The sequence below is a fragment of the Nasonia vitripennis genome, chromosome 2 (assembly GCF_009193385.2).
Source record: "Nasonia vitripennis strain AsymCx chromosome 2, Nvit_psr_1.1, whole genome shotgun sequence".
Classification (NCBI taxonomy): Eukaryota; Metazoa; Arthropoda; class Insecta; order Hymenoptera; family Pteromalidae; genus Nasonia; species Nasonia vitripennis.
The window spans coordinates 20,389,658-20,403,175 of record NC_045758.1 but is presented as its reverse complement, the minus strand read 5'-3'; the positions used below and the strand labels follow the sequence as shown (position 1 = coordinate 20,403,175).

The following is a 13,518-nucleotide window of genomic DNA, read 5'->3' as shown; positions in this document are numbered from 1 at the left end:
GTACTTCGAAAACAGAAGCTACGTCTTCTAAAATTTGTAGTAAAGTCTGAGAAAACCCTTTAATTTTTGGGAATTTGCCGCGAGTAATAACAAGCTGGGGTAGACCAACTCTCCCGAACTCGGTCAGGCCTCTGCACATATCATCGGTACAGCAGAGTTTGCTGCGGCTATAGGGAGCGCAGCAAAAACGACTGTTGGAGCCGGTCCGACGTCCAGCACCCTTGAGGTACTACCACTACTACAATGTATAGTACCTCTATGTCCAGCACGATCAAGACCAAGCCAAAGGAGAAGTACGCGCTCGAGCAAAAGCTGCAGCATCTACCGGACGCTATGTCAGACGATCGAGCCTGAAAAAATAGTCTGAAACGGAACAGAGCGTGAATACAGCAACGATCTCGTAAAGTTCGAGAACGAGTTAGAGGAGGTAGACATTGAAACTCACTCATATTTTTTAAACAAACTAATCTAGCGCCGTTCTGGTAAATCGTATCTTAAATTTTCCTATCGTTACTCCCCCTGAAATTCCTCAACGAACAAAATGAGCGTTGTTTCGTTAAGATTGGACAAAAAATAAAAAAAATAAGAGTAATTATTGATGCTTTTTTATTTAATTAATATCCGAGCAATTAATGCTTGAAATTGTTTGATAAAACATGGTTTTTGTTCTATTTTATATAATTTTAAAATATTCTTGCTTGTACATTACTATTCTAATAAAATAGTATTTGAAAATTCCAAATTCTAAAACTACTCTTTTGATCGAGTGAACTACCTTAAAGCCATTTCTTTAGAAGTTACTCAAACTCAGTAAACGGGTATGAAATCGGTTCAAGAAGCACCATTTACAACGTAAAATGTTGGCAACCATGAGTTATGGCTCCATTCTCACAAATCTGTATTTTTGTATTATGATTTTTATTTCTCCTTTAAACACTTATAAAGTCCTTAAAGAAATTGTCAAATCTCAAATAAGTTTATAGCAAAAAATATAATTGTAATATCGATAAACTATAACTATTAGGTGCATTTAAGCACGCTTCGCGCGCGCTATATTTCAAGGTTAGAGTTTTTAAATTTAGCGCCATTAAAACAACCAATCTTGCTAAGTTTTTAGATATTAGGTACAGCGGCGCCAATAAGCAATCACATTTTTCAATTTATCAGAATCAAGTAATTTATTTTCGGCTTCAATTTTCCAGTATCACTTTTTATAAAAGTATTCCTTGCTAAAAATGTCCTATTGAAACCAATTTAGCATGTGATTGGTTTTAATCTGTTTTTCTAATCGAGTATTAACGCATTAAAACTAATATAATCGATTAAGTCCTATTATAAGACCAATTATCAAGTTTAATCGGTTTTAAACGAATTTTATTAGTTATTTTTTTAAATAAAACAATGTTTTTTTAATAAAAAAGTCCGATTCGAATCGATCAAATTTTATAATTGGTCTTAATAGGATTTAATCGATTATATTGGTTTAAATGCGTTAATACCAGATTAGAAAACCAGATGAAATTCAATCAAATGCTAAATTGGTATAAATTGGTTTTGTTGGACATTTTTAGCAGGGCTAGTCAGCTGATTTTTAGCTTACCTGTTGAACTTTAATGCTTGACATTTTCAAAACTGATTTCATTACATTCATTAAGTTATGTTGATGAGAATACAGAGAAGCCATTGAAAAAAAATTAATTTAATTGTACATAACAAAATGTTTAATAGTATATGAAATAAGTTTTAATACTAATTTCTTTTTTCATGTGATTTATTTTATCTTTGTTATAGATTTATGATTCGATTCTTATTGTCTTTAATAACATTATGAATATCTTAATTAACTCTTACAATAATTATCATTGTCTTCAGACTTTTCTTCTTTTTCAATTGTATTGTATAACGATGAGTGTTGAAATTTTAAAACTTCTAAGCCCCAACTGGTCCATTTAGGCAATAAATACCGAGCAAAAATTTCCATGCAATTAGAGTGATTCGGCAAATAAAACTTTAAGATTTCTAGAAAGAAAAAATATATATGTATATAGTGTGAGCGTGTGTAGGGAGGGGGGGGGGGCTATGTACGTGTGCATGGCGGTATCGGTGAGTCTTCGACAAAACGACTAAAGTCACCGCTTACGAAAAAACCCTGCAGAATATCTTATATAAATCTGTGAATATTTTTTGGCCAGAACAATCATGCAGGACTTCCCATAGAAAATTTCCGCAGGATTTCTTTTAGGAATGCTATGTGTGATTTTTTGATGTAATGAATACTACTGATAACATAATAGACATATCATCGGTCCCTACGAAGAGTAGTACGGTTCAGATTTGCTACGAAGAGTAGTTCAGTTCGCGTTTTTCCGGCGAAGAGTAGTTTCGTTCAGATTTTCAGATTTCCAAGTAGTTCACCACTACCGGAGCTGGGCTTGGCTCGTAGCAACATATCATGATATAATTGTAATTAAAAAAGTAATGAAAATGAATATTCAACTTTTATACTTATGCCTATAATATTGGATTTTTATATCCAATCACTATAAAAGTTGACATAAAGATGGCTGCTGGAACTAGAAAAGTATCTACATAATTCTCAAAATAGCAGGGGACATACGTTTGTTGCAAAAATTAAAATATCAATTGATAAATTATGGTTACAAGCTATTTTTGACCGTTTATGGGAGTGTGGATGATACCATGTGGATGATAACAACAAAAATAGATCATAATGTCGGTCCCTACGAAGAGTAGTACGGTTCAGATTTGCTACGAAGAATAGTACAGTTCATTTCGCCGCGAAGAGTAGTTCAGTTCGCGTTTTTGGGGCGAAGAGTAGTACAATTCATATTCCCGCGGCGAAAAGTAGTACAGTTCAGATTCTCGCGGCGAAGAGTAGTACAGTTCAGATTCTCGTTGCAAAGAGTAGTACAGTTCAGATTCTCGCGGCGAAGAGTAGTACAGTTCAGATTCTCCCGACGAAGATACCGTACAAACCCTACAGAAAAATAGTCCTACACCCTAAACAATAGTATATTTCGAAATATACCATTCTGGTAATGGCTTACACTAATAAAAAAGGCATTTTTATTTTTAATAAAGCCACAGAAGATCACCACAGAAGATGATTTCGAGTCCGGTTAAGTTGGAGAGACAAGGCACATTCACCCATTCTACCGCCTTCGTAAAATCGGTGCCGGGTTTTCGAGTAGAAACAGGCTAAAATTTTTCAATATTGGTAGATTCCGGCGAACAGAGCTCGCAAGAAACCCGGTACTGACGACATGAATTTCGTATGCCGTTCTACGTGAAAACCCGACACGCAGTAATAAATGTTTTCTTAACAGGTGCATGGAAAAGACCCGTTCCCATGCATCTAAAGTGAATGACAAGCTTCTCATTTCGAGCGTGCGGGAGGGAATCATTCCCTCCCTCTACTCAAAAATGCTTAAAAGTTTTCATAAACTTTCAAACAAAATTTTCAAAATTTTTCAAATCTCTGGTAGAAAATTGGCTGGATGATCTGGCCGCGACACTATCTTTTGGGCAGTTGGAAAACACTTTCTGCGCAGAAATTTTCAAAGAATCTGCGCATATTTTGGCAGATTTGGCCAGAATCTATCCGAAAAGTTAATTTTAAAAAGAGCCCCTAACCTTTAGTTATAAAAGTGTACATCTTACAATAAATAAGAACTGTACTACTCTTCGCCGCGAGAATCTGAACTGTACTACTTTTCGCCGCGGGAATATGAATTGTACTACTCTTCGCGGCGAAATGAACTGTACTATTCTTCGTAGCAAATCTGAACCGTACTACTCTTCGTAGGGACCGACATTATGATCTATTTTTGTTGTTATCATCCACACTCCCATAAACGGTCAAAAATAGCTTGTAACCATAATTTATCAATTGATATTTTAATTTTTGGACAAACGTATGTCCCCTGCTATTTTGAGAATTATGTAGATACTTTTCTAGTTCCAGCAGCCATCTTTATGTCAACTTTTATAGTGATTGGATATAAAAATCCAATATTGTAGGCATAGGTATAAAAGTTGAATATTCATTTTCATTACTTTTTTAATTACAATTATATCATGATATGTTGCTACGAGCCAAGCCCAGCTCCGGTAGTGGTGAACTACTTGTTGTGTACTGCTCTTTTACTTGTACTTAAAGCTAGATGCGTAACTTTGTTGGTATCGGTAGACATCAAATGTACTAGGTTATAAGTGTCAAATTTGCATATAATAGTACGTTGTGCAACAAGGGGAAAAAATAAACTATGTGAAGCGTGGGTAAGGTGTTGGTAGCTTTTATTCCCGTGTTACACACCGCGTTTTATCCAACAAGGGCATGAAATGGACTTTTTTATGCGTGAAAGTTGGGTGGGAGATCGTGCATTTCGAGTCGTGCACACAAAATTTTAAAAGTTTGAGAAATTTGAGAAAATTAAAAAATTTGAGAAAACTTGAGATATTTGAAAAACGGGTATTAACAGGGGAGGGAGGGGAGAATAGTACATTATGCAACAAGAGAATAAAGTCGTTGATTATTCCCGCGGGTGAGAGTTTACCCGAGGAAATAATCGACTTTAATCTCGTGTTGCATATAGTGCTTTATGGACGACTGAACTGTGTAGCCACTTTATTTCTTGAAAAGTGGGACCTACTAAGCTATCGGCATTTTAATGAAAATATACGTTTGTTATTATTTTCTATTTATTCTATTATACTTATTTCATATATAATAAAACAAAATAACAATCATTTTGATAATTTATACAAAATAAATAAATTTTTCTACTTTTTAACAATTTTTCAAAATTAAAAATTTTTTTTTTAATTTTCAAAAATTTTCAAAATTTTGCGAGAATAAAAAGTTTATTTCCCGCATTTTGCGGGAATAATGAGTTTATTTCCCGCAAATTTACTTTATTCCCGCATTTTGCGGGAATGGAGAATTTATTTCTCGAATTTTGCGGGAAAAAAAGTATAAGGAAATAAAATTCTACTTTATTCCCGCTTTCCAGGGAATAAAGTGGCTATTATAGTTCAGTTGTGAATAAAATTATTATCTCCCCGCTACTCATCAAGCGGGAAAAAAAATATTTTTTCCCCGCTTGAACTCAACTTTTTTCTTACACACTTGGAATGGTCGATTTTCTACGCTACTTTTAGGCTTATTAGCCATTATATTATCATATTTGTTGTCTACATAACTTCAAGTAGAAAGGCCCCTTCTGAAACTTTACAGCGACTTTTTTACTCTGAAAAGGTATCTTTTTATTGTATTGAGGTAGTCGAAGTTCGGATCGAACATTCAGATTTCTCATTTTAAGGTTTAAAATGCAAATAAGGTAGCCTTTACATATATGTAGGGCTTTAAAAGTATTTTTATTGAAAAATTTATAAAATTTCACAAAAAATAGTATCAGGGTAGTTTTAGTTAAAAATACATCCATTATTAGCTACAAATCATCGAAAATAGGCAAAAAAATGCTAAAATTGCTCATCTTGTGTGCTTATTATTTTCAACCGAGGTCTGACAGCTCTCTTTACAAGGAGCATGCTGACTGTGTCGATAATCTGGCCAATAAATTTATAGACCACCGTTTTGTCATTTTAGGTGACTATAATCTTCCTAACATGACCTGGAGTACTGACCCGCTGGTGTTCACAACCACTGCCTATCTCGAACCAGGCCTAAGCCTGGATCTTTGGATCATCTTTGGATCTTCAGGACCCCATCATCCCTCCGGACTCTCATCATGCTGCTCATCTCCTGCAAATCTCTTCCTCTCGTCCGTCATTAAATGTTTGTAAAGTCCGTAAGCGTAATTTTTATGCGGCTGACTATGGCGCGATTAACCTTTCACTCTCTCTCTCTTGTAAATTGGGATGCTGTCCTTGAAGGTGACAACGTTGATTCTGTTGTAGATAGTTTTTATAAAAGTGTAAATAATATTATTGAGAATCAGGTTCCCTTCACTCTCGAAATTGAACTTAAGCGATTGAGAGCCATTTGCGTTCGCTTATCTAGGTCGAAGTATCATGCTTTTATTGAGGCCACCGAGGCCAAGATCAAATACAACATTCATGCCTTTTGGTCCTATGTCAAGGGATTGCGTAATGAATCAGGTCTTCCTGCGTACATGTACTCGGGTAGCAGCTTTGCGTACGATGAATTGCCCATATCGAATGCGCTTTCTTCTCACTTCTCATCTGTGTACAGTAGCGACTCTGCGTCTATTCTTGACCGCTGCGATGTCTTGGAGCCTGTTCCAAGCTTTCTAGCCACCCCGCTTAAGGTGCGCTCGATTGTTCAGGGCCTTAAACTCAACGCGAATCTTGGTCCAGATGGCATTCCAGCTTACTTCGTCAGGTGCTGCTGGTCGAACTTTGAGAAACCCATAGTCGAACTCTAATAAGATCCTGTCTTCCGGAGTCTTCCCTAGTAGCTTTAAACTTTCATACATTCTGCCTGTCTACAAGTCGGGTGACAGACACAATGTTGCCAATTACATGCCGATTTCCATTATTAGCTGTTTACCCAAGGTACTTGATGTCTTAATTACGAAAGAGCTTGCTAGTGCATATATATATATATATATATATATATATATATATATATATATATATATATATATATATATATATATATATATATATATAAAATTATCTTTCCCGTCGGTCTAAAATGGGTCACTTTAGTTCCGCTTAACGGGTCAGAAGAACGCGGAAATCGTGCATGTGTTACAAAATAGTATATTTCGATACAAGTGCGAAAAAGTTGATTCCACGCGTGTGTGAGGTTTGTCGCCCGAGCGAAGCGAGGGTGACAATCACACGAATGTAGAATCAATCTCCGCACGCGTGTCCAACATTATTTTTCGATACAAGGGGCAGAAAATGCGCTAGAACACACGCGGAGCATGCGTAAAAGTGCATTTTACACACACTTTATCGAAAAATATGGTGTGCACCAAGGTCTAAGTGGGCTTTTTGGCCTTGTGTGGTTGCAGTACTTGTCTGCGGCTCGTAAACGTCTTCGGCTCAGGCTAACTCGCCTCGAGTCGTACACTCCACACTCGGCCTAAAAAAGCCCCCTTGGTACACAATATACTATTCTGAAATATTAAGTCTGACTAGAAACTAACATACCTATATAAACCATATTTCTATCTCATAAAAAATGGATAGTTACTGGCAATTTTTAGTAATTTTAAGTTATATAGTAAGTTTAGTTTTAAGTTTAGTTATATATAGAAGAGTTTTTTCCATTTTATAGCTACCTAATTCTAAGGTTTTTCCCTAGTTTACATCGGCGTTTTCTACGAGGGACGCGCCCTTTATTAACCGACTAGTCAGATGACAAATAGAACTCCTTCAAAATAAGCAATCGTAACTTTCAAGTAGGGTGAACTATTTTCTAAAGTAAAGTGTTAAAATAAATATACGTTGTTTCTAAGTGATGTCTATAATAAAAATTAACGCAACGAAGGTTTCTTTGTACGCGTCCTGCATTATAAAATTATTGTAAGTATTTCTAGCAGTTCTAGCACAAGCTCTTACTCTAACGTAAGCGTTATATGTTCATAACAATGTGACTTAATTCGTTTTGCCTGTAAACCACAGATGTGTGTGTTTGTGCGTGTGTGTGTGTATTATTTCTTACCTGTTAAAGGAGGTTTATGAGAATGAACAGCGCTTGGAACACTTATGACAATTTTTTGATCAGGTATTTTAAAAATTAATTTTGTATCGGTCGTTCCAAAAATAAGTAGTTCATAGGGTTGTTTTCCATGTACTTCGTTAAAATTACAAATCATTTCTCCATTTTGCGTGATCTAAATAGAAAAAATAAATATATATGACATCAATTATTTTTAAATACTTTAAAAATGGTTTAAAATAATATATATATATATATATATACATGTGTGTGTGTGTGTGTGTGTGGGTGGTTCTCTGTGAAATCGAAGATGAAAATTTAATTTTTGCCTAAACTGTACATATATGTTCAATATGTTGTACCTGACTCCAAAAAAAAAAAAAAAAAAAATTCAGCGCGATTCCTTCACTTGACTTCTAGTTCTAGCTGGTCAAAGTTGAGGTTTCAATCAATTTTTGCATTTGTTGCCTATTTTCAATGATTTGTAGCTTATGAGGGATGCATTTTTAACTAAGACTATCCAGATACTTTTTTTTGTGAAATTTTCTGAATCTTTCAATAAAAATACTTTTAAAGCCCTATATTTATGTTAAGGCTACCTTATTTGCATTTTAAACCTTAAAATATGAAAATCTGAATGTTTGATCCGGACTCCGGCAACCTCAATACAGTAAAAAGATAACTTTTTATAGTAAATCCGGATCAAACATTCAGATTTTTATATTTTAAGGTTAAAAATGCAAATAAGGTAGCCTTGACACACACACACACGCACACACACACATATAGGGTTTTAAAAGTATTTTTATTGAAAAATTCAGATTTCACAAAAAAAGGTATTTGGGTAGTTTTAGTTAAAAATGCATCCCTTATGAGCTACAAATCATTGAAAATACGTACACTGAGAAAAATTTGACAGTAAAAATTACTATCTCGGATAATAATTTGGTAACAGACTCGGAAGCTAGTAATTTTTACTATCTTTTATAGTAAAATTCACTGTAAGAGATATTAATTTTTACTATCTCAGATTTATTAATTTCAAAAATTCAATTGCATAATTTTACAACTACATCCTTACTTTGGAAATAGTGCTCCTGATTAAAGTAATCCTGTGATCGTAAAATCTTATCATGTTATTCCAAATATTGTTGTAATAACCATGTTATTATGTGATCAATCATAAAATAACCCTTGCGAAAATTATTTGCAAAAATTTCTGCTGAGCTCTGCTTATAAGTTTGATGTAACAATACCCTGTTGAAAATAATAACGTCATTTTATGACGTCATTAAATGACGTTAAATGACGTCATTATATTACGTCATTTGACGCTACAAATTGGAACCTTTTATGACGTCATTATTTTCAACAGGTTGTACTTCTAAATACTTATACTCTTAAATACTTCAAAATTGATAAAATGGTTGCCTATATAGGTGCTACCATCCGGATGGTAGTACGGAAAATGGGGGCTAACGCCAAAGAAATAATGTTTTTTAAATATTTTTTGTTTAATAAAATAATTAAAAATTATTAAATTCTTGGCCATTAGCCCCCATTATCCGTACTACCATCCGGATGGTAGCACATATATAGGCAACCATTTTATCAATTTTGAAGTATTTAAGAGTATAAGAATTTAGAAGTACAACCTGTTGAAAATAATGACGTCATAAAAGGTTCCAATTTGTAGCGTCAAATGACGTAATATAATGACGTCATTTAATGAAGTCAGTCAATGACGTCATAAAATGACATTATTTTCAACAGGGTATGGATCTACTATCTAGATGATAATATCAAAACTACTAAACTAAGCCTCAAAACTTAGATTTTATACAATTTAAAAAACTTTTTGTTTGAAATAAATTCTTAAAAAATAAAAATGTTGGCACTTAGTTTCTCAGTTTTGATTTTATCATCCAGATGGTAATACGTATCTATGTAAGCACCTATCATTAAATCTATGTATTGAGAGCTCTGTTTACACATTATTTTTATAAAAGTTATTATATCATTTATTACATGATGGTTATTACATGCAACAATACTTGGAACAACGAAATGCATAATAAATTCTAGGATTTAAAATATAATAAAAACAGTGCATGAAATGATTATTTTTAACAGATTTATAAAGTCGGAAAAATACCCCGGTTGAGAAAAATAAATGTTTTTATCAATATGTTAAAAACATGTACTTTTATCATATGTTTTTGTGGTTTTAATTTAACATATGATAAAATCACACAATAAAAACACGTGATAAAAGCATATACTAATAACTCTTCTGATTGTTAATCAAAAATAAAACTTAAAAGCGACACATTTATTATATTTGGTAACCATAAATGGTAGTACCATGCGGATGATAACACCAAAAATAGGTCATATGTCTATGTTATATGCAACTAGACTTGTTTTGTTTAAACTATTAAAAGTTAAGTGGCAGATAACATAGACATATGACCTATTTTTGGTGTTATCATCCGCATGGTACTACCATTTATGGTTACCAAATATAATAAATGTGTCGCTTTTAAGTTTTATTTTTGATTAACAATCAGAAGAGTTATTAGTATATGCTTTTATCACATGTTTTTATTGTATGATTTTATCATATGTTAAATTGAAACCACAAAAACATATGATAAAAGTACATATGTTTGACATATTGATAAAAACATTTATTTTTCTCAACCAGGACATTATAGTTGTTTTTGTTGCTTAGAAAAAAATTATTTAATAATACTAATACCTTAAGCCAATACCATTTGGCCATAAACGTTACACCCCAATTAGGAAATATTTCATACAAAATACTATTGAGATGAGTTGAAGAGTTTGTACACCAAACTGCAACAATTCCTTTTGAACTTAAAAGATTTCCAACAGGTATTTTTGTAAGTTCTTTATCATGCATCATATTATAGCTGATAACATATTTAAAAAAATGTATAATTGGCATGTTTGCTGTGCTAGGTTACTAATATATAAGTTACCTGCTTTCATGATGTTTTTTCCTTTTTCTTCTTATTGATTTATTCCACCATGGTGGATCCAGAAGGATCAAGTCAAAGTTTTTAGAAAAACTGAATACTTCCTGTATTTGCCTGATATCATAACAATAGAATTCACTATATTCTGGAAAAACATATTTTTCATTTTGAAATTCAGCAATAATTGGAGTTTCTTTTGTATTGCTACCATAAAACTTGTAAGTTGTACATGGAAAAGTTGTAAAGAATTTTTTAGACTCTTCCCTTGATTCTACATTATTATCTTCAGCTATCTTTTTAAACAACTTCAAAGCCTGAGCTTTTTTGAGAATCTTTTGTGAAGCATCCTTGACGAAATCATTCTAAAATATATAATAGTTGATGAAATATAAATCATTCACATTAGCATAAAAAAAAAAAATTACGATAGACAGCTCTTTACAGTGCACAAGTTTATGTATGATTTTTAAAATGTCAGAAAATTTGCATCGTTTGTTTAAAATCAATAATTAAGGCATGCAACAATATAAGTTCGATTTCCTAAAAAATATTCCCAGGAAACTCAAGGTAATTTTGCACAGTTTTGCCCAACTTGTTATGTTTTAATCAATTTATAATCAAGTGTTATTAGTAATTTCAGGTCTTCTTCATATTTTTAATATCTATCTATCTTTAAATTTATGATACAAATACTTCAGAATGAATTGTCATCTGTTTCCAGAAGATAACAACTGCAAGGTACAGGACATCAGTTTCATCCAGTATTAAATGTAAATTAAAAGAGTCAATGCATCAGTAGGTATCTTAAACTGTGATAAAAAACGTCCAAAATTAATGGTAAAACTTGAGTGTAGATGTTGAGCAGAACATCATGACTCTCAGTTTTCTGGACACAGTTTTTAGAGGTCAAAACTGACAATATTAACCTCAATTATTAATTTTTTTAATGAAAAGAAAATCAACCAAATTCTTAAGTAAATTTACCACAAAATCTACGCTGATTAAGATTGCTTTAAGTGCTATTTTTGTCCCATCAAGTGTCATTCTAAAGTCTTTATCAGTCGTAAAATCATTTAAATGCTAAAAATTGTTAAAAAATAAAAAAACATAATGATTGTTAGATTTGACAAGGCACAAGTAACATAAAGAAGTTAACAAGCTAGCTAAAAATTACTCACGCATGCATGGACACATACAAAATATATATCTAATTTTTAGGCGTTATATTTACTTGTTCCAAGATATTGTGTGGAAGTTTGTGTAACATTTTCCTCTTTCTGTTCGATGAAGAATAGTTGTTGCTTTCTATTTTATTGAGTCTCTCTATTTGGTTCTGGCGTAAATATGGCGAAGTGATTTTGAAGAAAGTTTCCTTAATCTGTAATGTTTTGTATTGTTGTTCGTGCTGCACATGCTTATAAATATCATTTAAATAATGTAAATGCGAGATTATCCAGCCCTCCTCTGTAGTCAGAAGTATGCTCATGTTCAAATGATTTTACGTTAATATAAGTAGTTTAAGTGACTAGAAAACCGGGTGTAACCCTAAAAAAAAGGCACAAAATTATTAACAATATAAACACCAGCAAATGAATCGAAATTAAAATCTATAGCTAGTTTATGTGGTATTTAGGTACTTTGTACTTAGGTGTTTTTGTTTTAAACTCTAAAGGTTAGACTAGGCCTCTATCGGCACATATCGTCGGTCCCTGAAGAGTAAGGCCAATTGAGCGTATACGTTAGGGTTTACAAGGTGTTGTAAACTCCTCGGTGTACCTTTTTAGGCTCTAACTTCACGGTATACCGGTGTCGTGCCGTCAGTTCACTCGTTTCGGTATTCTGGAATATTTTGGCAACGTCGCAATTTCGCTTCTGTTCTATATCGGCAATCGAACTTGCTTTGATGATTGTAACCTATAGGTTAGAATTATAACAACAAAACTGTTACAGAGTTTTTCTGCAGTTGTTTACAGTATTTAAAAGTTAATTATCAAGTTTAAATATATTTAATTAGCATTTCAAAAAAGTAAAGTGAAATAACAGACTTACAGAAAATGCAAGTCGAAGTAAGACGTAGAAACGTAGAACAACTGTAGAAAAACTCCGTAACAGTTTTGTTGTTATAATTCTAACCTATAGGTTACAATCATCAAAGCAAGTTCGATTGCCGATATAGAGCAGAAGCGAAATTGCGACGTTGCCAAAATATTCCAGAATACCGAAACGAGTGAACTGACGGCACGACACCGGTATACCGTGAAGTTAGAGCCTAAAAAGGTACACCGAGGAACAGCAGCTGACAGCCAATCAGAAGCAATCTTTAAACGGACTCATACCTTCATGTTCTCTCCCCACCACCTCAATAAGAAACAAGTCCGTTTAACGCTTACTTCTGATTGGCTGTCAGCTGCTATTTCTCGCTATTCCTTTTACGTGTGATAGCCCTAAAGAGTACAGTTAGTACGGTTCAGATTTGCCGCGAAGACTAGTACATTTCAGATCTTTCCCACATGAAAAAATCCAATTGTTTTGGAGATAAACAAATAGTTATTTTGATTAAAATTAATAAAATTGCAATATTTTGAAAGTTGCCAAAAAATTTTGAAAAATTTCGAAGTTTTAAAAATTTTGATTAAAAATTTTGATTAAACTAACTATTTGTTTTTCTCCAATACAATAAGATTTTTTCATGTGGGAAAGATCTGAAATGTACTAGTCTTCGCGGCAAATCTGAACCGTACTAGTCTTCGTAGCAAATCTGAACCGTACTACTCTTCGTAGGGAGCGACGATATACTCTGCACCTATATACTCTGCACAGGCACTCTGCAGTGTTAATCCC

General features: G+C 33.2%; 1 protein-coding gene and 1 long non-coding RNA gene across 5 annotated transcripts in view; one reads left to right on the top strand and one right to left on the bottom strand.

The window, feature by feature from the left end:
- The window catches only part of LOC103317176 (N(6)-adenine-specific DNA methyltransferase METTL4), a 52,232-nt gene extending 39,320 nt beyond the window's left edge, over positions 1–12,912 (bottom strand). Inside the window, exons 1-7 of one of the 4 annotated variants that reach the window (XM_031923417.1) lie at positions 12,727–12,906; positions 12,322–12,591; positions 11,909–12,222; positions 10,681–11,039; positions 10,437–10,611; positions 7,679–7,850; positions 1,754–2,019 (exon numbers count right to left, since the gene is read on the bottom strand). In XM_031923417.1, coding sequence (XP_031779277.1) covers positions 1,841–2,019; positions 7,679–7,850; positions 10,437–10,611; positions 10,681–11,039; positions 11,909–12,163 — 1,140 coding nt within the window. In that variant the 5' untranslated portion in view covers positions 12,164–12,222; positions 12,322–12,591; positions 12,727–12,906 and the 3' untranslated portion in view covers positions 1,754–1,840. Of the gene's footprint in view, positions 1–1,753; positions 2,020–7,678; positions 7,851–10,436; positions 10,612–10,680; positions 11,040–11,908; positions 12,592–12,726 lie in introns of those variants that run through there. The other 3 variants (XM_031923415.1, XM_031923418.1, XM_031923416.1) reach the window with 3 other exon arrangements.
- Positions 6,690–7,883, top strand: LOC116416164. Its single transcript, XR_004226693.2, has 2 exons — positions 6,690–7,237; positions 7,319–7,883. It is a non-coding gene; the product is annotated as an uncharacterized LOC116416164 (long non-coding RNA).
- Positions 12,913–13,518: the final 606 nt, after the last annotated feature.